Source organism: Gracilinanus agilis, chromosome 1 (assembly GCF_016433145.1).
Source record: "Gracilinanus agilis isolate LMUSP501 chromosome 1, AgileGrace, whole genome shotgun sequence".
In the NCBI taxonomy this organism is placed as follows: Eukaryota; Metazoa; Chordata; class Mammalia; order Didelphimorphia; family Didelphidae; genus Gracilinanus; species Gracilinanus agilis.
This window is the reverse complement of record NC_058130.1, coordinates 753027478-753053433: the sequence shown is the minus strand read 5'-3', so window position 1 is coordinate 753053433 and position 25956 is coordinate 753027478. Positions and strand designations below refer to the sequence as shown.

The 25956-nt window shown below is 39.2% G+C and overlaps 1 protein-coding gene across 1 annotated transcript in view; it reads left to right on the top strand.

Annotated features, from left to right (window-relative positions):
- KNTC1 (kinetochore associated 1) overlaps positions 1-17795 on the top strand; it is a 114726-nt gene extending 96931 nt beyond the window's left edge. The window contains exons 56-63 of the mRNA XM_044658762.1: positions 112-168; positions 763-817; positions 927-990; positions 4185-4314; positions 10093-10182; positions 11080-11225; positions 11583-11673; positions 17772-17795. Of these exons, the coding sequence (XP_044514697.1) occupies positions 112-168; positions 763-817; positions 927-990; positions 4185-4314; positions 10093-10182; positions 11080-11225; positions 11583-11673; positions 17772-17795 (657 nt within the window). The remainder of the gene's footprint in view (positions 1-111; positions 169-762; positions 818-926; positions 991-4184; positions 4315-10092; positions 10183-11079; positions 11226-11582; positions 11674-17771) is intronic.
- Positions 17796-25956: the final 8161 nt, after the last annotated feature.

The following is a 25956-nucleotide window of genomic DNA, read 5'->3' as shown; positions in this document are numbered from 1 at the left end:
ATTATGTGTAATGTACATATTTATAAATGTACCCTTGATAGACTATGCATTTTCAAATATCTCCTTTGAAACTTTGGAATGATAAATTATTTATTGACATTTTTTTTCCAGATTAGCTATCTGAGGAATGTTTTAACAGCAATTTCTAATATACATTCCTTGTGGCAGGTATGTTCTTTTTTTTCCCTTAACCCTTGCATTCCATCTTAGAATCAACACTGTGCCTTGGTTAAGAGCTAGGCAATGGGGGTTAAGTGACTTGCCCAGGGTCATACAGCTAGGAAGTATGTATGTACTTTTTCAAAGAGAATGTTGTATGGTGTCATTTTCCTGGGTTAAGGTAGATATTTTAGTGTGATCTCCACCCTCACTGGGTGGGTGGCCATCTAGTATGCTGTAGTAGCACCCTTTCTACCCCCTTTTTCTCCTCACTGAAGGAATTGAAGGTAAATTCTGTCCCCAAATAAGACCCGTTGCTGGGGGAAGGTGGAGGGGTCAGGACCATGCCGTGTGCTCTCTGACTAGTGGAGTGGACACATGTGAGCCTGAGCCCCCATGATTCAGCTGACCTTCTTGGCGGAGTGGAGTCACCAGTATGAGCCATCCCTAGGAGATGACATTTTCCAGAATGGGAAGGCAGTTAGGAATTTGTCACCACGGGCAGTGCTGTGCAGGACTTGTGCTCCAAGATGGGGATTTGGTGGAGGTGACGAAACCTCTCCCTGAGACCCTGAATCTGTGTGATGTGTTTGGTTCCTACAGATCCCATACTTCGGGAGAGCCTGGCAGCGGGTCTCACAGATACCACTCATTTCAGGTACCTTTTTCTTTGGCTTCCTAACACCCAGGTGTTATAATTTAATAAGAAGAACATCGCTATGTCATGTCAATGTTTTTTATTTGGGTTTTCAAAATTTTATTCACAGCCTCTTGCCCCCTGAATCCTACTCAGCTATTGGCCTGTTGTGAGAGTCTGGTGGTTCTTCTAGAGTAAGTAAAATGGTAAAACTACTGTGAGTTAGAAAACCTTTTGTTCTTAAGAAGATCTCTTGACAATATTTGTTTCATGTAAGTCTCATGGCATAGCATTCCTTCTTGCTTTTGGGCTTCTCTGTGTGGTACTGAGTGCTAGACAGTGGGAGGCCTGCTGAATTTGGAGTCAGAGGACCTGGGTTCAAATCTCAGCTCTGCCAACCTCAGTTTGGCTAGGTCATAGCCTCTGCTGCTGCTTAGTTTCCTCATCTAGAAAATGTTGGGGATTGATCTAGGTGACTTCTGGGTACCCTGTAGCTCCAATATCTGTGATCCTATCCTTTCTGCAGTGGAAGGAGCACATTACTGGTTACATGTTTACATTTTATAAATAAAATGGTTGTTTTCCCAAAAGGATTTGTAGAGCACCAAGTACATGGTTAGAGTAAGACAAGCAATATTTTCAGACTTGAGACTTATGATCTTTAGAGACAGAAGCATTCTGTTATCTTGCTAGGGGCTTTTTAACCTCCCTATTCTGATTGATATACTCAGTAAACATTTCTTAAACACTTACTGTGTGCCAATCCTGGGGATATAGAGAAAGGCAAAAGACTGTCCATACCCACAAGGAACTTGCAATCTAATGGCAGAGATAACTATGTACAAACAAGCTCTAGACCAAAATAGAAGAGAGCTAAAGGAGAGAAGGCCCTTGTCAGCATATTGTTATCAACTTCCTCACCTTTCTCCCTCTCTGATTACCTTCCATCCTTTCTGTCTGCCTCTTGTGCATTCCAGGTCATTTAAAAGTTGTCTGCCCCATTAGAACATGTGCTTCTTGAGGGAAGGAACAGTGTAGGTGCCTTTCTTTTTATCCTATAGTTAGCTCAGTGCCTAGGACATAGTAAGCACCTAATAATACTTAGCAATGAATGATACATTTACTGGTGAGTTTAGCATTTTTTTTTATGATGGCCCATGACCATTTTTGTGAATGACTTTGGCTTACTTTTTTTTTTTTAACCCCTACCTTCAAATTTGGAATTGACACTATACTAAAAGATACTACTTAGAATCTATTTCAAGGCAGAAGAATCATAAGGACTAAGTAATTGGAGTTAAATGACTTGCCCAGGGTCACACAGTGTAAGTGGTGAAAAGGGGGTTTTTGATTGGTTGAATATTTTAAAAGGTTAGGTCACCAGGGAATTGAATAATTATCAATTCCAAATTAAAGAATAACCTCAAGTCAAAATGACTTTTATGGAAGTTTATTTACAAAATATAGGTGAGAGTAGAAGTAGAGAGATGAGAAGAGGGTAGAATAAGAGATTTGTATTTAAGTGTGGGCTTTATTCTGGCAGGGCTCCAGAGGTCCAGCCAGAGCCTAAAAGTCAATTAACAGGGGTTTTAGTTACAAGGGCTTTTCCCAATCAAGGGAGCCTCCTGGAGGCTAGTACCTCCTGGGAGGTTAAAGGAGTCAACCTTCTTCACTCACCACGTATAGTTCTAAGAGAGAGATTTAAGAGCAGTTTCACCAAGGTCTTAGGGTCCCAGGTTCAGCACTCCTCCGTGTCCAAGCAAGAACCAGAAGAGCACCTGACTCACTCAGCTGTCTCTTTTTAAAGGGGCCTCTTTTGTGTCACTTCCTGTGCCTTCCTCTTAGTTTGCATGTCCATTCACAACAGACACTTTTCTTAGGACTGCCTCCTGAGCAGTCAGTAAATTCTGATTTGTTACTCACTCTAGCACACGTGGGTTACAGACTTCCCAACTTGTGAGTTAAGTAAAGATGTTTTCACCTTTGATGATTAAATCTAAAGATGGGCAGGGTAGATTTAATCTTATTATCATAATCCCCTCCCTCTCCCCCCCCCCCCACAATTATTTGGGAGACTCATCTCCCCAGTTGATCATTTGACATAATCATCTTGTGCCCCTAAAATTCTAACTACAATAGTTGGAGATAAGAGGTAAGTAGAAGAGATAGATAGAAAGAGAGAAAGAAAAACCAATGTTTTGCTAGGCGCATTGACAAAAGGCCAATTAAGGGACAGTCCCCTTTGGCATAAGAGTTTACAATTCAAAATTATTGTGTTCAGGGCAGCTGGGTAGCTCAGTGGATTGAGAGCCAGGCCTAGAGACTGGAGGTCCTAGGTTCAAATCCAGCCTCAGACACTTCCCAGCTGTGTGACCCTAGGCAAGTCACTTGACCCCCATTGCCTACCCTTACCACTCTTCCACCTATAAGTCAATACACAGAAGTTAAGGGTTTAAAATAAAAAAAAAAATTTTTTAAATCAAAATTATTGTGTTCAGTCCCCTCAAGTTCAAACAGTTGCGTCCCAAAATTCATTCTGTATCATCTTGATTCATTGTAGGTTTCTGCAGGCATCTTTTCTGGATCATCTTGATTCAGTGTAGGTTTCTGCAGGCAAATAGTCCATTTTCTGATTTCAAAGCGTTAGCAGGCTTCTTCCTGAAAATTTTCTCAAAAAAAATTTTAAAACTTGGATTTTTATAAAAAATACAATCCCCCCCTGAAGAGGTTGATCAACACCCAGATCAGCTCAGAATACATCATTGAATTATGGGATATGTGAGTCAATTATCAAAAGAAAACCCAAAAATATGAAAAACAAATAGAAGAAATATTATATTTAGAGAGAAATAAAAATATTCAAAATAAGAATCAAAGTATCAAAAATCTATGTATGTAAAAAATTTTAAGTAAACAAGAACAAATTCATAACAGGCTGGGCACAGGAATGGGTGAAAGGAAAAATGTCCTCAGACACATGGAGAGGGAGAAGGGATCCGCTCCACCTCAAGTCTCTCTGGCTTTCTAGTAATGACTTCTGGCAGGCGACTGCAGGAGTGCCCACAGAGAGAGCTTTGTGTGCCCTTTTTGGCACCTGTGCCTTAAGTTAGCCATCACTAGGCTAGGCAATTGGGTTAAATGACTTGCCCAGAGGTCAGATGGCTAGGAAGTATCTGAGGTAAGATTTGAACCCTGTCTCTAGGCCTGACCACCTAACTATTCCAAGTCAATAGCATTTTTAATTTTTTTTAAAAAAATGTTTTTTTTTTTAAATGAAAACTTAAGGAGGTAAAAAGGAATTGTGGAAAATCACTAAAGGTTCATTAGTGTCTTTTGCCATAGGGTTTTGTTGGGTTTTCTTAGGAAATAATTTGCTATTCTCTTCAAGGTGTCCTGTTTCCATGGATCTTGATATGATTGGAGTTGCCAAGCAATTTAGCCAACTAGAGCTTCCAGCTTTTGCCTTGGCCTGCCTTCTGCTGATGCCCCACTCAGACAAGAGAGACCAGCAGCTCCAGGTACCAGGAAGGTAGAGAGACCTTTCACCCAGGAACTGTCACACCCTCCAGGCTTGCCTGGCATCTCTCTGGCCCAGGGCTCTACTTGTTTTTCCACATGCCAATAAGACCTCGGCTGTCAGATCTCGTTCCTGTTTTCTGAAAACTGGTGGTCAAAACTGAGCAGTGGAGAGGGATTCTGCCTTGACCTTATTAACTTTGTACTTACAAGAAAAAAAAAACCCCAGTTGAAATCTTGATTTTTCCAAGACAGCACTACTTAAAGGGTTTCCCAGTTTCTTTCCTCCCTCCCTATCCCTGTTCCTGTCCTGGATGTTCCATTTTAGTTACTCCCAGTTCTCCACAAAAGTTGAGCCCCATTTTGCCTCTCTGGGAGTCTGATGCTCACCTAAGGCATTTTCTTTTTTTTTTTTTTCACATGATGAATTTTTTTTATTATTTGCTGGGCATGTCTCACAGGTTACTTACTTGAGATTTCTTATCTGATTTCTTTTTTTTTTTTTAAACATTTATTAATAATCATTTTTAACATGGTTACATGATTCATGCTCCTACTTTCCCCTTCACCCTCTGCTCTCCCCCCACCCATAGCCGATGCACATTTCCACTGGTTTTGTCATGTGTCCTTGATCAAGACCTATTTCCAAATTGTTGGTGGTTGCATTGGTGTGGTAGTTTCGAGTCCACATCCCCAATCATGTCCACCCCGACCCATGTGGGCATTTTCATTTTTGTAGCAACTCTGGTGTCTTTGCATTTGTCGTCATCTCTTCATCCTCCCAAACTTCCCTTCTGAGAGCTGCCCTGTGTTTTTTGTCCACTAGTTGGTAGCAGTTACAAGGCATGCTCCCAACACACAGATTTGATCAAGAAAATTGTCTGTAGTATTGCTAATGCCCTTTCATCTGTCCATTTCAAATTGAAAACCAGTTGTTTTTAAGTTTTATTTTTATTTCTGTATTCTGTTTTTACATCACTGTGACCAGTGTACTGGATTTGAAACCAACCCCCTCTTGAATGCTAGATTAAGTGTGTGTTTGGGAGAAGCTGAAGGGTAGAAGAATAAACACAAAAGTTCCCAGCCAAGGTGAATGGACTGAGAAGGGGCAGTCTGTTCTCCTTTGGTTAGTCCAAGAGAATATCATGGAAGAGCTTTCTTTTAGACTAGTAGCAGAGTCTTGGGACATGCGATAGATAGAACACTAGTTTTGGAACCAGGAAGACCCAAGTTCAAATCTAGCCTCAGACCCTTAATAGTTGTGTGACAACAGGCTAGTAGTCACTTAACCTCTATTTGCCTGTTTCTCATCTATAAAAGTGGCCATAGTAATAGCCCCTAACTCTCAAGGGTTATTGTGAGAATCAAATGAGAAAATAATTATAAAGTGCTTGGCACCGTATTCAGCATCCATAAGTGGTATAGAAATGTTAGTTATTACTATTGTCGTTGGGGAAAGAATACTGACTTGAACTTACAGCCACTGAACTCAAATCCCAGCTTTGCTCCTTACTACCTGTATGACCTTGGGCAAGTCCTTCATTGGCACTAGGTCTCAGTTTCTTCTTTTGTAAAATGGATTTGAACTTGACAATCTTCAAAGTCTCTTCTACCTCTGATCCTCATTTAGATAGTTCTTTAAAGCAGTGGTTCTTAACCTGCTGTCCATCAACTTGTTTTTGTAACATTTTGATAATTATTTCAATATGATTCATTACATTTGTATTCTGCATTTTTGGGATGCTTTTAAAAACACAGTTCTGAATAGGGTTCTGTAGGTTTCACCAGACATTGCCCAAGGGGTACAAACTACACAAAAGGGTAAGAATCCCTTTTGGAAGAGATTGTGCCTGACTGCACTTCAGAGCACTGTTACCAGATGGCATGGTTTTTTGTCATAAGCACAGTACCCAGCTCCCCTTATTTTCCTATAGGGACTGATGGCTGAGGGGCCAGAAAAATCCATTCAGACTAACCATATTTTCTTTAAAAAAAAATTTAGTTAAAGTAAGAACTATAGGTTTTAGAAAAGAAATATCATTTGAAGCAAGAGTCACAGAAATACATTAGTTTTGCTTTTTACAAAGACTGAATTTATTACTTACAGATCAGCTGGAGAGACTGTATAAAAAGGTGAAAATTAAAGCACTACAGGATTTAATTAATTTAATTAATGAAGCTTCTGTGTGTATTTATGAATATTAATGAATAAAAACTGCTTGGATGTTTTAAAAAAATCTACAAAAGAGATGCTATGTAACAGTACAGATATTAACAGCTGTTAAAAAGAGTTGGATGAAGGCAGAATTCTTCCTTAATCTAACATTCAAGATCTTTGACAATCCACATCAAACCTTCTTATTTCTTCTTATTCTCTTCACACATTCTGAGAAATTGGATTATTTGCCACTCCCAGAACCTGTCTCAAACTTACCTATGGCTGTGTCTTTGTTCACACCATCTTGTTCACCTAGAAGGTGTTCTTCCTCTTCCCTGCTTTAGCTGCCAGTGACTTCTGTCCTCCAGCTCAGCTCAGATACCACCTCTTTTATGCAGCCTTCTGATTTCTTTAGATGAAGTGTTCTTTCTCTTCTTGAGTCTTTCATAGCATTTTGTCCCTATTTTATGATTTTTATATTCTTACATGTGTGTAGTTAAATTAGTAAACATTTATTAAATCCCTACTGTGTGCCAGGCACTGTGCTGAACTGTGATACTTCAAAGGTAAAAAATGGGGCAAAATAGAGACTGGAGGTCCTAGGTTCAAATCCGGCCTCAGACACTTCCCAGCTGTGTGACCCTGGGCAAGTCACTTGACCCCCATTGCCTATCCTTACCACTCTTCCACCTATAAGTCAATATACAGAAATTAAGGGTTTAAAAAAAAAAATTAAAAAAAAATGGGGCAAAAACATTTCCTGTGGGGGCAGCTGGGTAGCTCAGTGGATTGAGAGCCAGGCCAAGAGACAGGAGGTCCTGGGTTCAAATGTGGCCTCAGACACTTCCCAGCTGTGTGACCCTGGGCAAGTCACTCGACCCTCATTGCCTAGCCCTTCTGCCTTGGAACCAATATACAGTATGGACTCCAAGACAGAAGGTGAGGGTTTAAAAAACAAACAAACAAAAACATTTCCTGTCCTTAACAATTTCATTTTCTGATTGGAAAAACAACTTTATATCCAAAACATATAGAAGGTAAATTGAAGGTGAGTTCAAAGGAAAGGTACCAGCTTTGTTTGCCTCTTGCAGAAGGTAGCCAGGAGGTAGAAGTGAGAAGGAGGAGGGTGAATTGGGGCACATAGAGCCACTTATGTAGTCATGGATTGCAGTTGGGAATATTTGGGCAGCGTGGAACCCGAGCAGGTGGCAATGTATTCTAGGGGCAGGAGTTTGAGGCCCATTTTTATATTTGGAGGTGGGAAATGGACTAACTCTTACCTCTGTCACCTCAGGCTTAAATCACGAACATACCAGCACCTCAAAGTCGTCAGCACTACAATACAACACGTTACTGGTTTTCCTGTCCGTGTCCCAGGCTCCTCTGTAGCTTACAGAAGAAGGGCAGTTAGTGGATGGAGGGACTGTTATATCCGGGCCTCGCTGGCCTCCTCTACGGTAGCACATTGTCTTAGTATTGGCCCCATTGATTTATAAGGTGGTTTCAGAAGCTCCTCTGCTCCTTTTAAGTTTGTGAGACAGTTTTCAAGTAACTATGACACTTCTTTAATTCATGGAACAGTTGCAACTCCTGTGTTCCCCTTTCGCAGTCTTACTTCCTACTATTGTTCCCTTGAACTAACCACTTACAAACTAACTTACTGTACTGCCTTGGGATTGAGGCTCTTAGGGAGGCTAGACCAAGATACAATTTCATCTCAACCAATTTGGCACCCAAGAAAAGGTCCACATTTTATAATAGTTGTTTTTGTCTCTGTCTTATTTCTCATATTAGGTTATAAATGCCTTTTGTGCGTAAGGGCTTTTGGGGTGGGCGGTTGCTGATATCTTTGGTTTTTATATGACTTTCATTTCTGACCATATCCTTTTGCATCCCCTTCTTAGGAAGTATTTCTTATAACAGAAGTAAAAACAAAATCAACCAACATATCAGTTGTCTTCAGGAAGCACAGTGGTGTATAGTTCATAGGGCACCAGGCCTAGAGTCAGGAAAACCCAAATTCAAATCCAGCCTCACCTTACTAGCTCTGTGAATTTGGACAAATCCCTTGACTGCTGCCTCAGTTTCCTTCTCTGTAAAAATTTGAGGATAATAAAAACTCCTGCTTCCCAGGGTGTTTGTGAGGCTCAAATGAAAGAATAATTGTAAAGCCCTTAGCATAGTGCTGGGGACATAGTAAACTGTATGTAAATGTTAGCTATGACAGTGATGTATCTAACACTGCACACACACAGTCTCAGCAAACTGTGTCCAAGATGGCGAGGAGCATCTCATTGCTTCTGTGTATCTCCATGTCCAGCACTTTGCCTGGCCTTAATAGAGGTTCATTGAATGTGTAATGAGGATACAAAGGTTCAGTCTTCTGCGCATTATTAAACAATATAATGCCAATGACCCAACAAATCAGGACCAGGCGTCTTCCTTAACTTAGGGCTGGATCCCCAATACAGGGAAGGACAAAATTTTATGCATTAAAAACAATCATAGAGGACCAATTAGTTAAAAGGAAATAGTTTATTAGATAATCTGATTTATATTTGGAAGAAAGATTAAGGACTTTCCAGGATGAGAGTGAACAGGTGCATTTCTCTGGATAAAAAAGAGGTGTCCTACTCCTCCCCAAGAATCTATAAACAATCAAAGGAACATGGTAACAATAAGGGATTGGCATGGGGCCAGTTTCCAGATAAGACATATAGGTTGCTTGAGATTTATGAGAAAACTCCTTACATCAAGCTTCAGATTTGACTGTGTTTCTGGTCAGCATGACCAAGATCCTTGGTCTCTAAACAACAGGTCTAGGTTCAAACAATGCAATACCATTTTCTCTCAATTCCCACAATTAAATAAACTTTCTCACAAGACAGAATGTTGACTAGACCCATAACTGAATAGAATGGGGTGGCAGCAGCTGGGTAGCTCAGTGGATGGAGAGCCAGGCGTACAGAAGGGAGGTCCTAGGCTCAAATCAGACCTAGTTGTGTGACCCTGGGCAAGTCACTTAACCCCATTGCCTAGCCCTTACAGTTCTTCTGTCTTGGAACCAATCCAGAATTAAAGCACAAAATGGAGGCAGTCTGACATCTCCCATAATTAACTTCCTTCTGTCCTAATTCCTTCCACAATTTTCTCACATACCTCTATAGTTCTGCATAGGCTGTTCCCTGAACTTTAAATGTATTCCTTATGTTCACCTCTTAGAATCCCTTTGTTCTTTAAGGCTTAACTCAGGGGCCACCATCTATAGGAACCTTTCCTGATCCTACCCTCCTTCCCCAGGATGCTGTACCCTTCCTCTTCAGAGTATTTTGTGTTTGTATAAATAGTTGATCTCCTCCTTCCTCCTGTGAAAATGTGAGGAACTTTTCTCTTTTATCTCCTACTGGCACTGCCTTGCCCAGTAAGAACCTATTAGACTGAACAAAAATGAATTCTCTTATAATTCATCAATGATGAGCAATTCTATTTGATTTTCCTTAAGGCTTTACAATATCCAAGTAGGAATGTTCCAAGCATAACTTATTTACTATTGAGGATGCATTCTTTTCATCCCTTTTAAATGTTCACCATTGGTTTTTTTCATCCTACTTTTTTTTCATAGAATTTCTTGGGATGGTGTAATCCTGTGGCTATTTTACAACAAATAGATGAACATATGAATACTGGCCGGCTAGCAGGATTTGCCTGTCAAGTGAGTAACAACTTCAGTGCACTTTTGATATAGCAGATTTTATCTTATAGTAGGTAATGGTTGGACTTAAATGAAGTCTACAACATTTTAACTTACATATTGAGAAGGGGTAGCCTGTTATAGGGGTATAGGATAAGATGCTGAATCTTAGTTCATCAGGAAGATTTGGGTTGAATTCCTACCTCAGACCCTTCCTAGCTGTGGGACTTCTTCATTTAGCCTTTTTTGCCTTTATATGGTTGATTATTAGACTTATTAGAAAGTGGAAGAGTAGTTCTCTCTACTGACAAAATCACTGCTTCTTAAGATTATTTCTTAGCATAATCACATATTACAAATGTGTATCTCTAGCTATTAGGTCTACTTAAATTTTTTCCCTATGAAATACAAAATAAAAACAGATGATGAGTGTTTATTGTCATTATGTACTACAAAGGATTTAGATCACCAAAAGAAGGATTTACTACACTGTCAAATTTCTGATTATCAAAAATGTTTAGCTTAGGACAGTGATGGGCAACCTTTTGAACATGGTGTGCCAAAATTCACCAAAAAACCAAGCATAATTCTGGTGGTGTGTCACTTTGAGAAAAAAAACCATAATTTCGTGATATTTATAGTTTAAATAACAAATGTATAATTGTAATATATAACTATATTTAGTAAACCAAAATAGGTAAATTAATATAGGTAGAATTGCCATTTACAGTGCACAGAGTGTCTACACTACACTATAGCAAATGTTTCATCCTTGGCATGCGGCCCCAGACTTCTCTGTATGCGGCTGCATGTCATCGAAAATGGCTATGCGTGTCATAGGTTTGCTATCACCGGCTTAGGATGTTGTCTTGAGTTCTGTGCCACATTTCAAATGTAGAAAGACATGTTGTTTTACAGGTGAAGGGCTTTATTCTGAATCACATCATAAATAAGAAGCAGTTTGGGATACTGGCAAACACAAAATACTTTCCATTGTTGAAATTACAAGTGATAAGTACCCAGAAGGTCAAGGAGTTGGTGGACTATCTAGTCAACAATGACAGGTATGTTAACATCCTGGGATGTCATCTATGTCCGAAACAAGAAACTAGAGACAACTTTATGTTATGGAAATCCTTTAAACTTTAGATTTGTTCCAGGGAAAAGGCTGATATTTGAATATCTGATTCTATATCAGTGACCCAAAAGATCATACTATAGGAACAATCTCCCATAAAAGAATAGGATTTACCAAAATTTTGTTACGATGATGAGTCCTTGCTTGTATTTTTAGTCCATAACTATTTAGATTGTTTCCTAAAGTTCTTCTCCAGCATTGCCTTATTAGTAGTTATATATTATTTGTATTGCCACCATTTTTTTTTTATTGCCACCAATTGTTTTTTCTATTGCATCTATAGTTTGGATGAAGCCTTTGTCCTTATAATGGAATACTTAAAGCAGTGTGGAAAAGCAGTGCCACTAGATATCACTCCTTGTGACTTTGTCAAGGTAAGAAGAGCACATATAGAACCAGAGGAAATAGCCTTCATTTCCTAAATGTACATTCCTAAGGGTTTTGAAATGGACAGGTTTTCTCTATTAAGAGAGTGTATGTGTGTGTGTGTGTGTGTGTGTGTGTGTGTGTGTGTGTGTGTGTGTGTGTGTTTATGATTATAATCTTTGGCTGTGTGTGTATTTCAAAACTTGCTTATATTTTTAGTGAATCTTTGAAATATAGATTTCAGTAGCATGATCTGTTGGGAAAATGCAAGGCAGGGACTTGCTTGAACTCTCCCAAATTCTTCTCCAAACAATGAAAATAATGTCTTAAAATAAATTCTGGAGTGTCAGAACCAACTAAAGGACAGGATAAAATAGTTTTCCAACCCAAGATAACTTAGAAAGTTGGCAGGAAAAGTCTGTCTCCCTGGGGTAAGAGTGGAGCTGAGTCTAGTACCATCCATCCTTGGCAAGACAGCAACAGGCCTTCGGGGCATGTACAAAAGCAGCCTTAGCATCTTAGCTCATAGACAGTAAGAGGATAGGACTGTTGGTCAGAAGGAGATTATAAGGGGTCCTTTGCTAACATTGGGAGCAGGACTCTGTTGCATTTCCCATACATAATTTTGGTAGCAGTCCCGCAATAAAGAGAAGCACTAGCAGGAGTGGGAACCCTAGTCATAATTTTAAGGCAGAAAAGAGCACTTGTGGTCTCTTGAGACCAGAGTACAGCCCAGGAAAATCATGATCACACTTCTCCTTACATCATACCACCTTGGAAGAACTGAAAACTTATAGGTTGGGAAAATGAACAAAGAACAAGAACAAAAAAAAATAACCTGAGCATAAAAAGTTACTATAAGAAGGTAGATTGTAACAAACTCAGAAAAAGATAATGAAATAAAAACAGCTACATGAAAAATCCCAGAGAAAAATGTGAATTAGTCTCAAGCCCTGCAAGATCTCACAAATAATTTTTAAAAATAAAATAAGAGGTAGAGGAAAAATTGGGAAAAGAAATGAGTTGTGTAAAAAATATCATAAAAAAAGTCAATCCCTTGGTAAAGGAGGTACAAAAAGATATTGAATATCAACACCTGAAAAAACAAACGAGGCCAAATGGTAAAAAGAAGCTCAAAAATCCCCTGAAAAGAACAACTCATTAAAAAGCAAAATTGGCCAAATGGGAGGGAAAGTACAAAAATTTACAGAAGAAAAGAACTCTTAAAAAATTAGAATTGAGCAAGTGGAAGCTATCAATTCATGTGCTATCAAAGAAAAAATGAAAAAAAAAATCAAAAGATAGAAAAAATAGAAGAAAATGTGAACTATCTCATTGGAAAAACAACTGACCTGGAAAATAGATTGAGGAGAGCTCATTTAAGAATTGCTGGACTATCCGAAAGCCACAATCAAAAAAGAGATCCTAGATATAAAATTTCAAGAAATTATCATTTTTTTAAAGAAAGAAGTAAACCAAATTAACAGTATCAAAAATGGAAAGGGTGAGTTGTCACCAATGAAGAGGAAATTAAAGCAATTCATGCGAGAGTGAAAGAGATGAATATTTTTAAAAAATATAAATCACTGAGATTAGCAGAAGAGGAAATAATAATACTAAACCCTATCTTAGAAAAAGAAATTGAGGAAGACATCAAGGAGTTTCTTCTAAAAAAATCACCAAGACTGAATGGATTCACAAGTGAATTCTACCAAACATTATAAAATAATTTTAATACTTTGTAAATTATTTGGAAAAATGGGCAGAGTCCTTACCAATCTTAATGGCATAAATATGGTACTGATATCTAAACCAAGAAAAAAATACTATAAACCAATTTTCCAAATGAGTATCGATATAAACATTTTAAATATAGTATTAGCAAGGAGATTAAGCAATATATCACAAGGATCATACACTATTACCAAGTGGGATTTGTGCTAAGAATGAGCTGGTTCAATTTTAGGAAAATCATCAGAATAATTGATTAAAAAATAACAAAACCAACAAAAATCATATTATCCCAATAGATGCAGAAATTTTGACAAAATACAATACTCATTCCTATTTAAAACACCAGAAATCAGAGGAATTTTCCTTAAAAACATAAGTGGTATCTTATCTAAAAACATCAGCAAGCATTAGCTATAATGAGGATAAGCTAGAAGCCTTCCCAGTAAGATCAGGGGTGAAGCAAGATGCCCATTATCACCACTATTATATCAGTATTATACTAGAAACACTTGCTATACCAATAAGAGAAGAAAAAGAATTCAAAAGAATTAGAAATGAGAAAACAAAATTATCACTCTTTGCAGTCAATACAATGGTATACTTAGAGAATCCTAGAGAATTGACTAAGAAACTAAAGCAATGAAAAACTTTAATGAAGTTGTAGAACATAAAATAAATCCACATAAATCATCTATATTTCTATATATTACCAAGAAAACCTAGAAGGAAGAGACAGAGAAATTCTATTCAAAATAATTGTAGAAAATATCAAATACTTGGGAGTCTACCTGCCAAGACAAATCCAGAAACTAAATGAACACGATTATACAACATTCACAAAGTTAGATCTAAACGATTAGAGAAATATTAATTGCTCGTGAGTTGGCCAAGCCAATAGGATAAAAATGAGAGTTCTGCCTAAATTAACTTATTTATTTGCTGTCATGTCATATTGTGAAAAAATTTATAAAGCTAGAAAAAATAATAAAATTCATCTGGAAGAACAAAAGGAAAGAATACCAAAGTAATTAATGAAAATTAGAGTGGTGGGTCAGTGGAATAGATTAGGTACACAAAACACAGCAGTAAATGACCATAGTAATGTACTGTTTGTTAAACTCAAAAGATCCAAGCTTTTGGAATAAGGACTCACTATTTGGCAAAAATTGTTTAGAAACTGGAAAATGATATAGCAGATTAGGATCAGGATTAGGATCAACATAATCAGGGGTACATGATTTAAACATAAAGGGTGATACCATAAGCAAATTAGGGGATCATGAAATCGTTTGCCTATGGGATTTACAAATAAGGGAGAATTTATGACCAAACAAAAGAAAGAAAGCAAAATGGTATGTAAAATGTATAATTTTGATTACATAAATGAAAAAGAAACAAACAAGCAAAGTCAATGCTAAAGTTAGGAGGAAAGCAGAAAACTTGGGAAAATATTTGACAGCAAGTTTCTCTAATAAAGGCCTCATTTCTCAACTATATAAAGAACTGAGTCAAATTTATAAGAATACAAGTCATAGGGGGCAGCTGGGTAGCTCAGTGGAGTGAGAGTCAGGCCTAGAGACAGGAGGTCCTAGGTTCAAACCCGGCCTCAGACACTTCCCAGCTGTGTGACCCTGGGCAGGTCACTTGACCCCCATTGCTCACCCTTACCAATCTTCCACCTATGAGACAATACACCGAAGTACAAGGGTTTAAAAAAAAAATCTAAAAAAAAAAGAATACAAGTCATTTTCCAAATAACTAATGGTTATTTGGTAATAGTGAGAATATATAAGTAGACGCTTTTTAAACAAACCAAAGCTGTGCTCCTATGAAAAAATACTCAAAAGCACCATATTAGAAAAATGCAGATTAAAACAACTTATATACTACCTCATATCTACCAGATTGGCTAATATGACCCAAAAAGGAAAATGAAAACTGTTGGAGGAGATATGGGAAAATGGGACACTATAGCGCTGTTGGTGGAGTTGTGAGCTGATGAACCATTCTGAAGAATTATTTGAAATATACTTAGAAGGCTATAAAACTGTGCATATCCTTCAGCCCAGCAATACCATTACTAGATCTGTACTGTATCCCAAAGGAAAAGGACCTATATGTAATAAAATATGCATTGCAATTCTTTTTATAGTGAGAAAGAATTGGAAATTGAGGGGATGTCCATCAGTTGGGGAATCACTGAACAAGTTACAGTTTATGATTGTGATCGAATACTATTAGGCTATAAGAAATGACAATTAGGATGGTTTCAGAAATATCTAAGAAGACCTATTGAATTGATGCAAAATGTGGAATAAGTAGAACCGTGAGAACATCGTGCACAAGAACAATTTTGTAATGATAATGAACAGTCAAAGACTTGGCTATTCTGATGAAGATATCAATCCAAGACAATTTCAAAGGGCTCATGATAAAGAACACTATTCCCCTGCAGAGGAAGAACTGATAGATAGAGTCTGAGTGCAGATTGAAGCGGACTATTTTTACTTTATTTTTTCTTTGTCTGTTTTCTTTCACAACATGACATATATATAATATATGTATATATAAAAACTAATATGTTTTTCATGACTGCATATGTATATAAGCTATATCAAATTACTTACGATCTCAAATAGGAGTGGAAAGAAAGAATTTAATATAATTTTTTAAAAAATTAAACATTCAAAAAAGAAAAATGCCCTGGTGAGTCTGGCCTGGAAGATTCAGCCTCTTCTCCTTTCCAGCTTTGCCTCTCTGACAGTGGGCCCCGCTGCTCCCCAAGTTTCTCCTCTCTGTGAAGAGTGAATCAAACTCTCTTTGTCTATCAATCAACAACTTTTAAGTAAATCAGTCAAAAACTTATGATACCCCTACTTAGTACCTTACCAGTCACTAAGTGTGAGAGTTCACAAGTCACTTGCTAGAGTGAGTGACAACTCTAGAGGCCAGTGCCCCATCTTGGGCAGTGCTGGGCAAATTGAAGGACTGTGATTGGTTCCCATAAAGTGGGGGAGCGACAGGAAGTGACGTCAAGAAAACTGCTTTAAAAAGGCCAGCTTGAAGGTTCAGTCTGAGACTCTGCATCGGTGAGCCAGACTGGAGGAGGAGACTTTCCTTGGATCCTACAGTAGTGGTGAGTGGAGTGATTCCTTACTTGGTTCTTGAGTGAGGAGACCCTCTCAGCTCATTGGCACTTCAGTGGGACACTCCCTTCAGTGTGAGTTCTGGTGAAATTCTTGGCAGTCTTAGCCTCTGTGCCCTGAAGATTATTGGTGGATTCTTAGATTATTGGTGGATTCTTCAGCATCTCTTGGTTCTTTGGATTTGGCTTCCAAATTAGGACTTTGGATTCTGGTGAGATTCACTTTTGGATTCACATTTGCAGTCTAGAGACATTAGGATTAAACTTAGGGTATTTTTTAGCTAGGCAGTACTTTCTGACTCTTTATCAACATTATCACTTTCACTCTTTCCACCTCTTTGTAAATTAAGCTGCTAAAAGTCAATTTTGACTTAAGCTGTACTATTTTAAAATTAATGACCACAATATTACTTTAGAATTCTCATATTTAGCATAAAACCTAAATTTAAATTCTTATATCTCAAAGTCAAATCAAAGGAGTTTCAGCTCCGTGATTCCTCATTGAACACAGAACAGATGTTGTCTCAATAAGTAAATTGTTAATGCTATTGAGAAATTGAAGTTTGATGTTAGGGAGGTACAGCGGTACAATTGGAATCCTGGATCTGGAGTCTGACACTTACCAGTTGCACGATTGTGGCTCACTTAGAAGCTCTCTGGGCTGTTATAGATGGGCTTCAAATTGTGTTGATGGAGGGTGGAACATAGGATACTTGCTAAAGCTTTTAGGGACCTCAGAGGCCATCTAGTCTAACCCCTTCATTTTTCAGATGAGGAAACAGACCCAGGGAGGTTAAGGGACTTGCCCAGGATGACACAGGTATTAAATGTCAGAGGCAGGATTCAAATCCAGGAACTCTGTCTCTAGAGTGAAATCTTCAATTCCCAATGTGCCAATGACTTTAAGTAAGTTTTTTATTTAGAATACGATATTAATGAAGCTTTATTGAATTTTTTTTGGTCCTTATTTTAGTCTTCATTTCAGATTAGGCCAAACATTTTTGTATTGACGATACAACACTGCTTTTCCTCAAGAAAGGGAAAGTTGATTCATGTTTCCCTTGTCTTGCCTAACCTCAAACAACCAGACGACCATTCTCGGCGTGTGCATTTGAGTAATCCAGTTCAGTTCTTAAATAATGTTTGTAGTTGCAGAATCTTTTTCCTTTTTGAAAATATTTAAGAAATCATACTCTGGATTATTTACTCTCTTCTCTTCCCCTTCAGATGTTTCTAAGTGAATCAAAGTAATCATCGCAAGCCTTTTACAAGAAGAAGTGGAGGCTTGAACTTGACATCAACTGACAACATTGTGACTCTTATCTCAGTATTTACTGTGCAACAGAAAGTGTAGCCATTTGTCAAGTAAGAGGAAAAAGCAAGAGTTGGAAGAGCGGGGTGCCAGCATCCCCTTTCTGGCCCATCCATAGTAACCTGAGCTCACAAGGTGCCAGACCTCCGTGATGTGCCCCTTGTGCTTATCAAATTTGTTGATAAGCACTTCTCTCCCTCTGAATGTATATTCTGTTCATGCTCACATATCCCTAAAATGCTTTGTTATCCCAAATATGTTACTTTTGTTGAAGGCAATTGGAAGGATAACTCTTTACTACATGCAAAAACTTAAGATTCCCTATTTATTTTCCTGTATTTGTAGCCTAAGACATTTGTGATTCATGTGACTAAACTGTTGGATATACTGTAATTTATTTTTGTTCTGACCATTGAGAAATCACTGACTCAGCCTTACATTAAAGACCAAATCATGTCACAACCTGCTCCAAAATTCTGATCCATCCCCACCCCCACCCCCTTGTTCCAGAATTTGATATAGAGAAGTAGGCAGCAGATCATGGTTGATAAGAAACTGACTTTAGTCATAAACATCTAGTTCCAGTCCCACCTCTGGCAGATTGATCTCTTCCTGTGTGTGTGCCCATGGGCAAACCCTGGGACCCTCGGGGTGCCTCAGGAAATGTCAGAGGCTATAAGGAGCAGCCTTAGTTTCCTCATCCACAAAATGGAGATAATTCAAAAACCTCCTTCTTGGGATTATTGTGAGGATCAAACGAGATAGCATATAAAGCCTGGGCCAACTTTAAAGCTCTAGTTAAATGCTAGCTTTTATCATTATTAGTGATATTATTTTCTTATCTCCTGTCTCTTCAAGCCAGAACTTTTAGACTAACCATGATCTCTCTGCAAAGCTAGTGAGCTAGCGATCCGAAATGAAGATGAGTCAAGGGCCAGAAGTCCAAGGAACGAGCATCTCCTGTGGCCTGCCCTCAGCTCTGTCTTGCCTTCCTTCGTTCTTAGTGACAGGGTAGAAAACGCAGGTGGCTCACATGGAGCGACTGTACAAGGAGAGGAGGCAGGAGACTGCTTAGACACAGACCTTTGGCCAAAGCTGAGGTCTGAAAGGAAGCTCAGCGTGAGTCAACCATGGGATGGAGCTGCCAAAAAATCCTAATATGCTCGCAGGCTGTGAATTATGAGGACAAGAGCAGGCGGACAGTTAGCCAAAGGTGAGCAGGAGATCCTTCTTCAGTTTGGAAGCTATTTCAATAATTCAGCCTTTCCTCTCTCGGTGAGACTGGGAAGATGAGATTATAAAGGAAAATCAGGAATGAAGGACAAGGAAGAGTCAAAAAATGATCTGGTGACATTTGGCACTTTTTTGTGGGAGGCAGAAGGACCTAGGCTTAACCTGGGTTCTGGGTACTAAAAAACATTTTGATAACTATTTCACTATAATTGGCTTCCTTTGTTCACCTTTGTATTTTCTTTTATGCATTTATAAACATTCTGAGATCGGCAGAAGGGTCCAGGACACAGAAAAGTAAAGAACGCCTGACCCAATTGTCCTCACAAAGTTCTCTAAAGTCAAGGCCCATTCTCTCTCCCCATCTGCGTTCTGCAATTCTACTGCTCCCACTTTGGATTTGCCTATTGAGAGATGTGTTCAATTATGTAATTATAAGGACCAAGCTTGGCCTAAGAGGAAAAATGAGAAAATACACAACTCTTTGCAGAGGTGGCTGTTCAACTCTTTTGGTCTCTTGGTTAATATGGAAGAATTGCTTTTCTTTTCCTCCTTTTTATTATCTTGGGAATACAAGGGATGGCTTGCTGGTTAAGGTAGAGATGTAATGGAAAGTGATGATGATGTGAAAATAAAAGATATCAATAAACATTTTAAATTATTTTTAAAACTCCCCCCTCTCCCCCAAAGTGTCTTTTACCTTCAAGGATCTAGTCTGATTATGGGGTGGAATAGGACTGAGAAAACTGTGGTATAGGGCAGGGTTCTCTGCATTCATCATCTTCCTTTGCCATGGACAAGTCATGTGACCTTTGTGGACCTCAGTTTTCCCATCTATAAAATGAGGGTGTTAGACTAGAGAACTTCTAAAGTTCTACTTAAAAGGTGGGCCTGAATCCTATGTTATATAGTTACTTATAAGTATTCTGGGGTGCATGTAAGTCATTGGGAGCCAGACCTAGAGATTGGGAAGTTCTGGGTTCAAATATGGACTCAGCCATTTCTTAGCTGTGACCCTGGGCAAGTCACTTAACCCCCATTGCCTACCCCTTACCACTCTTCTGCCTTGGAACCACTTCACACATTAAGATGGAAAGTAAGGGTTTAAATTTAAAAATAGAAAGTATTTTGACTATTAGATTAATACATAAATGACATTGGCTGTTTAAAATTAAGTTGATTATAATTTTATAATATAAATTGACATTTGGTTTTCTTAGAGTTAATGGAAAATTAGAAAGTATTAGTTATGCGAATTCATTCAACAAACCAAGAAAGATAATGAGAGTTTTGAGGCTGGCATTTCTTTAGGATGTTATATGGACTTCTTACTGGGTGCAGATGCTGGGAAAGGAGGCCCGTTGGGGGGCACTAGAACTTAACAAATGGAAATTAATCCTGGGATTCTGCCAAATGCTTCCTACAAGCTAAAAAGGAACTTATTTCCTCTTCTTAAAATGGATGTTATGGCTCAGCTTCGGTTTCTGATAGCTAAGCCCGCACATGTTTGTATTGTATCCTTGAGGCCCAACGGAATGTCTTTGGGAGAACAGATTTCTCTTTAGCATCTGCTTCCAACTAAGGTAAAGCAAAGAATTAGCCATAATGGTTCTTTTCAGTGTATCCTTCCTGCCATTTCCAGAGGGAGGTTTGTGTTTGAAATGCTTCATTATTTAATGAGCAAATGGCACCATGTGATCTGCTTGGTTTGCCACAGTCTAAGAGAGGGCACCATGTTTAATTTTCTTGATTTTGGCTTATTTTCCCATCATGGCTAGCCCCTGTTTTATCCTAGAAGCTGTGGTGTTGGTTCAGTCCACTGGAGCAGAGTGTCATCAGCTGAGGGTTTGACTCCGTTGGCTCCTCGAGGGCTCCTGACTAAGAAAATGGTTCAATCCTTTCCTGGAGGATTTATCTGCCAAATGATCAGCCCACTAATCAATAAGCACTTATTATGTGCTTACCATGTGCAGGAAGGACCCTGTGCTAAGAGCAGGCAAGAAAAGGAAAAAGCAAAGCCATTTCTTGATTGGTAAGAAGCTTTAAGTTAGAGCAAATTCTCCCAATAGTTGAGAAAAGGGCTGAGGTTCTGCCACTGGGAACCTGTGTGACCTTGGACAAGTTAACCCTATCCCTTCCATCTTAGAATCAATACTGTGTATTGGTTTCAAGACAGAAGAGTGATAAGGGCTAGGCGATGGGGGTTAAATGACTTGTCCAGGATCACACAGCTAGGAAATGGCTGAGTTCAGATTTGAACCCAGGATCTCCCAGTCTCGTTGAACCACCTAGCTGTCCCAGACAAGTTAATTTTGGCACCTCCCTCTCTTTATCTTTAAAATAAAGGGTCTCGGGGCAGTTAGGTAGTACAGTGGTTAGAATGTCAGGCCTGGAATTGGATGGTTCTGGATTCATATCTGACCTCAGACACTTCCTAGCTATGTGACCCTGGGCAAGTCACTTAACCCCTGTTGCCTAGCCCTTGCTATTTTCCTCCCTTAGAACCAGTTACATAATACTGATTCTTAAGACAGCAAAAAAAGAAGGGGGGGGGGGGGAAGGATTAGTAGTAAAGCAAAAGGTAGAGGTTTTAAAAAATAATTTAAAAAACTTTAAAATAAAATGAAGGGGATGAATTGCCTGACCTTTATGATTCTTCCTTACATAAATCCATTAAAGACCTTCTAGGATTTATGACAACCTGACCTTTGGATCAGCAAATGAAGATGAATAATATTGGGAAGTGAATAAGCATGCTAATATCTTTGAGGCCATTCATTGATCTGGAAGCTTTTCATGGTTATTTATATTTAGGCTTCCTTCCTCAACCCTCTTTTGAAACCACTCTTCCCCAAAGCTGTTAATGATCTTTTTATTGACAAATTCATTGGGATTTTTTTCTTCTTCTTCATCCTCTTTGACCTCTGGCATTTGAGACTGGATGGTCCTTAAGGCTCTCTCCCCTCTTTGACTCCTGTCATCCATTCGCCCCTCTCCAGGTTCTCATCCTACCACTGAATCTTCTGTCTTTTGTCTCTAACTGGCTCCTTCTATGCCAAGGTCTTTGGTCCTCTTTTTCTTCCAGTCATGCCCATTTTGTGACTGAGTTATCATTTCCATGTAGGTCACTCCCAAATCTGTCTCCATCCCCAGCTTGTCCCTAGAACTTCATTTCTGTATTTCTGATTGCTTGCTGGATCTTTTTCACCTAGGTGCTCATTGTCATCTCTAGGGCAGCGTGCCTGAAACAAAACTCATTTTAACTCGGTCTCCCTCAAAAAAATCCCATCAAGCCCCAGGAACCTCCCAAAGCCCTTTTCTGCTCTAATTTCTTCTTCTTTTTTTAACCCTTAACTTCTGTGTATTGTCTCATAGGTGGAAGATTGGTAAGGGTGGGCAATGGGGGTCAAGTGACCTGCCCAGAGTCACACAGCTGGGAAGTGGCTGAGGCCGGGTTTGAACCTAGGACCTCCCGTCTCTAGGCCTGGCTCTCAATCCACTGAGCTACCCAGCTGCCCCTCTAATTTCTTTTTTATAGTAATAACATCATGATCTTCTTAGTCTCATAACCTTGACTCTTCTATCACCCCACATGATGTGATGCGAAATCTCTTCATTTCTATTAATATAGATCCTTGATTTTTCACTCCCTCTGAAATCTCCCTCATTCAGGTCTTCTGATTTCTCATGTAACTTATTTTCATAGTTTCCTAAGTGCTCTGCCAGCTTCTTTTTTCTTTTTTTCCTTTGCAACGATCTTCATTTGAGGCAATGAGGTGGTGGCATGCAAGTGATGCAGTGGGCCTCAAATCAGGAAGAACCGAGTTCAGATCCAACCACAAACACTTAATACTGTGGGAGCATTTGAGGCAAAGGCACTTAACCGCTGTCGTCCTCAGTTTCCTCAACTATAAAATGTGGGTAATAATGACACCTGGCTCCCATGAGGTGATATTTATAAAGCACTTTGGCTTAGTGCCTGGTCCTTAATAGATCCTTTTTCCCTCTCCTTTCTCCCTCATCTTTGTCCAGCCTTATTCCCTACCTCTTCCCTTCATGTATTCCATACTTTATCCAATCGCCAAACATTAAATACCTACTGTATGCTAAGCCCTGTGCTAGGAGCTAGTTTAATCTCCATTCCCTTTTCCCCTCTTGCCCTCTCCTTATTTCTGTGCCTTATGGCCTGCTGCCCCACCTGCATATAAGAGACTCCTCACCGTCTCCATTTGTTATAAAGTGGTGAAGGCAGCCGGGCAGGAAATCGTCCCTGGGCCTCGGAGTTGAAAGGAAGATCTCCCTGAACGTTCTCATGGCACCTTGCCTGAACCATGGCTTGCTCCTTTCCCTGCTCTCCCCCTTGATTTTTTTACTGGACCAGGCCTGCGATTGCATTATCAGGTAAGCTCTTGATGTAGTTTGTAATCTGAGAAAAATCTGTTAGGCATGTCCTTGTATAGGTCCATGCCTCTCCCTCCAAAACACATGTTCCTTGGGGACAGGCACTATTTAATTTTTGTCTTTGGATTCCCAGTACCACATAGTAGACAACTAATGCCTATTGGTGACATTGGGTGAGCTGCTGGACCTTCTTGGGCCTCTGTTTCTCTATCTGTAAAACAAGCAAATTGGCCCTGATATCTCCTAATTCTCTTCCAGCTCTAAATCTATGGTCCTACGAACCAGGCAGGTTTAACTGAGAGACAGGCTAACGTTAGCTCCCCAAATATCCGTGAAGGTCAGTCAGGTGGAAGAGGGATTGGACTTGCACTTGACCGGTGGGGGGCCGGGGGTGGGGGTGGGGGGCAGAACTAGGAGCAATGAGTGGAAAGTGGAATGAGGAAGGTTTGGGCTGGATGTCAGAGGGAAATTAGAGATAATGAGAAAGAAAGAAAGGAACTGAGGAATCAAATAGGGATTGAAATAACATTGAATTTTTATTATTTCATATTTGTTATATATGTCACAGAACATTTTAATATGGTATCTATTATATATGTGATCATCAAATACATAAATAGATAAGTATAATACGATATATAAATATTATGTTCCATAGTGTTATATTTTAATGTAATATTTGCTAATTATATTAAAATTATATGGGGGCAGCTGGGTAGCTCAGTGGATTGAGAGCCAGGCCTAGAGATGGGAGGTCCTGGGTTCAAACCCGGCCTCAAACACTTCCCAGCTATGTGACCCTGGGCAAGTCACTTGACCCCCATTGCCCACCCTTACCACTCTTCCACCTATATAAGTCAATACACAGAAGTTAAGGATTTAAAATAAAAATTTAAAAAAAATTATATGTATGTATATATAAATGGAAGTATATATGTAGGAATATGTGTGTATATAAATATATCTAGGAATATATGTGTATATATGTACATACATGTATAAAGGAAGGAGAGAGAGAGAGAGAGAGGAATGGGTCCTTCACAGGAGATATTTAAACAGACTGGATGACCATGTGCCAGAAATCACACATTTCAAATAAAAAGGGACCTCAGAAGTCAGTGACCCCAACTGTCATTTTACAGATGAAGAATCAGACACACAGAGTTTAAGTGACTTGTCCAAAGCCACCCTGGTACTAAATGGCAGAATCAGGATTTGAACCCAGGACCTGCACATCCTGTATTCCAGTACTCTATCCTGCTGTTCTAGAAAGGATTCTTTCTCAGAACTAAATGGAGCTTCTGAGGAACCTTCTGACTCTTCAGTCTACGTAGTAATGGTAATGGCTCTCACATTTATACAAGCCAGGGTGGGCCCAGAAGAGATGACCAGGAGCATCACCATCTTCAGCCAAACAAGGATGGATTGAAGAAATGACAGTTGTTTAGCCTGGAGAAGAGAAACCTTAGTAGGGATAGAATAATTATCATCAAATGAGGTATTTATAAACTGCTTGGTACATAGTCTGTGCTTAGTAAACTGCTCAATCCCTTCTCATCAAAGGAGTTGTAAATCACTCAGGAGGGAAGGTACTTAGTAAATGCTCATCCCTTTCTGTCATCAAAGGAGATAATATGTGTAAAGCACTCAGCTTAATCGATGCTTCTTCCCTTCCCTCCTCCTCTTCCCCTTCAAGCATTTAAAGGGATATCCAGTAGAAGACAGTCTTCTTGGCCCTAGAATGCAAAACTAGAAAGCCTTGGAGGCAGGTTTGGACGTGATGATGCAAAGAAGAAAGTTCCCAACAATTAGCGCTCCTATAAATGGAATGAATGAATTCCCTCCATTTTAAACAAAGGTAAAAGAATTTATTAGGAACTTAAGAAACTCTTGGTCCAGATTAGATCAGAGCAGGTGGCCTCTGAGGTCACTCCTAAACCTGAGAATCTGGGCTTCGGTGATTTAGTTATTAAGAAAAAGATAAGCCTAAAGGATCGGATCGGGTCGTGCATCTGCAAGTCAGAAGACCATTACGCTCATTGAAAATTGCTCTACAATCTGTCATGAGATCAGTGAGGAATGTATTACAAGACTGGATCTTGCTTAACACCCCAGAATGAGCTTTGCCACAGTATTATTACGTAAAATGAAGGAGTCTTACAAAATGCCAATTCTTCCTGTCTCTGTCATTAAGCCAGCCAGAAAGCGAGAGCTTTTGGGAGACCAAGCACGGAATATTTTCTGTCTAAGGCTTTTCAGAGGCATTTTCTCCTAGCCTGCCTTCCTTAGGCAGTCTTTGGCAAATATACCAAGGACTCTTCTTTCTCAAAGCTTAAATAGTCCCCACATTCATTGTGTCTGCTTAGATGCCCAGCTTCCTTCAGAGCAGGAGTCAGGTGCCATCCATAACCCCCAAATGCCAGTGGTCTGCTCCTCTGGAAATTACTTTGTATGACCCTCTATTTACTT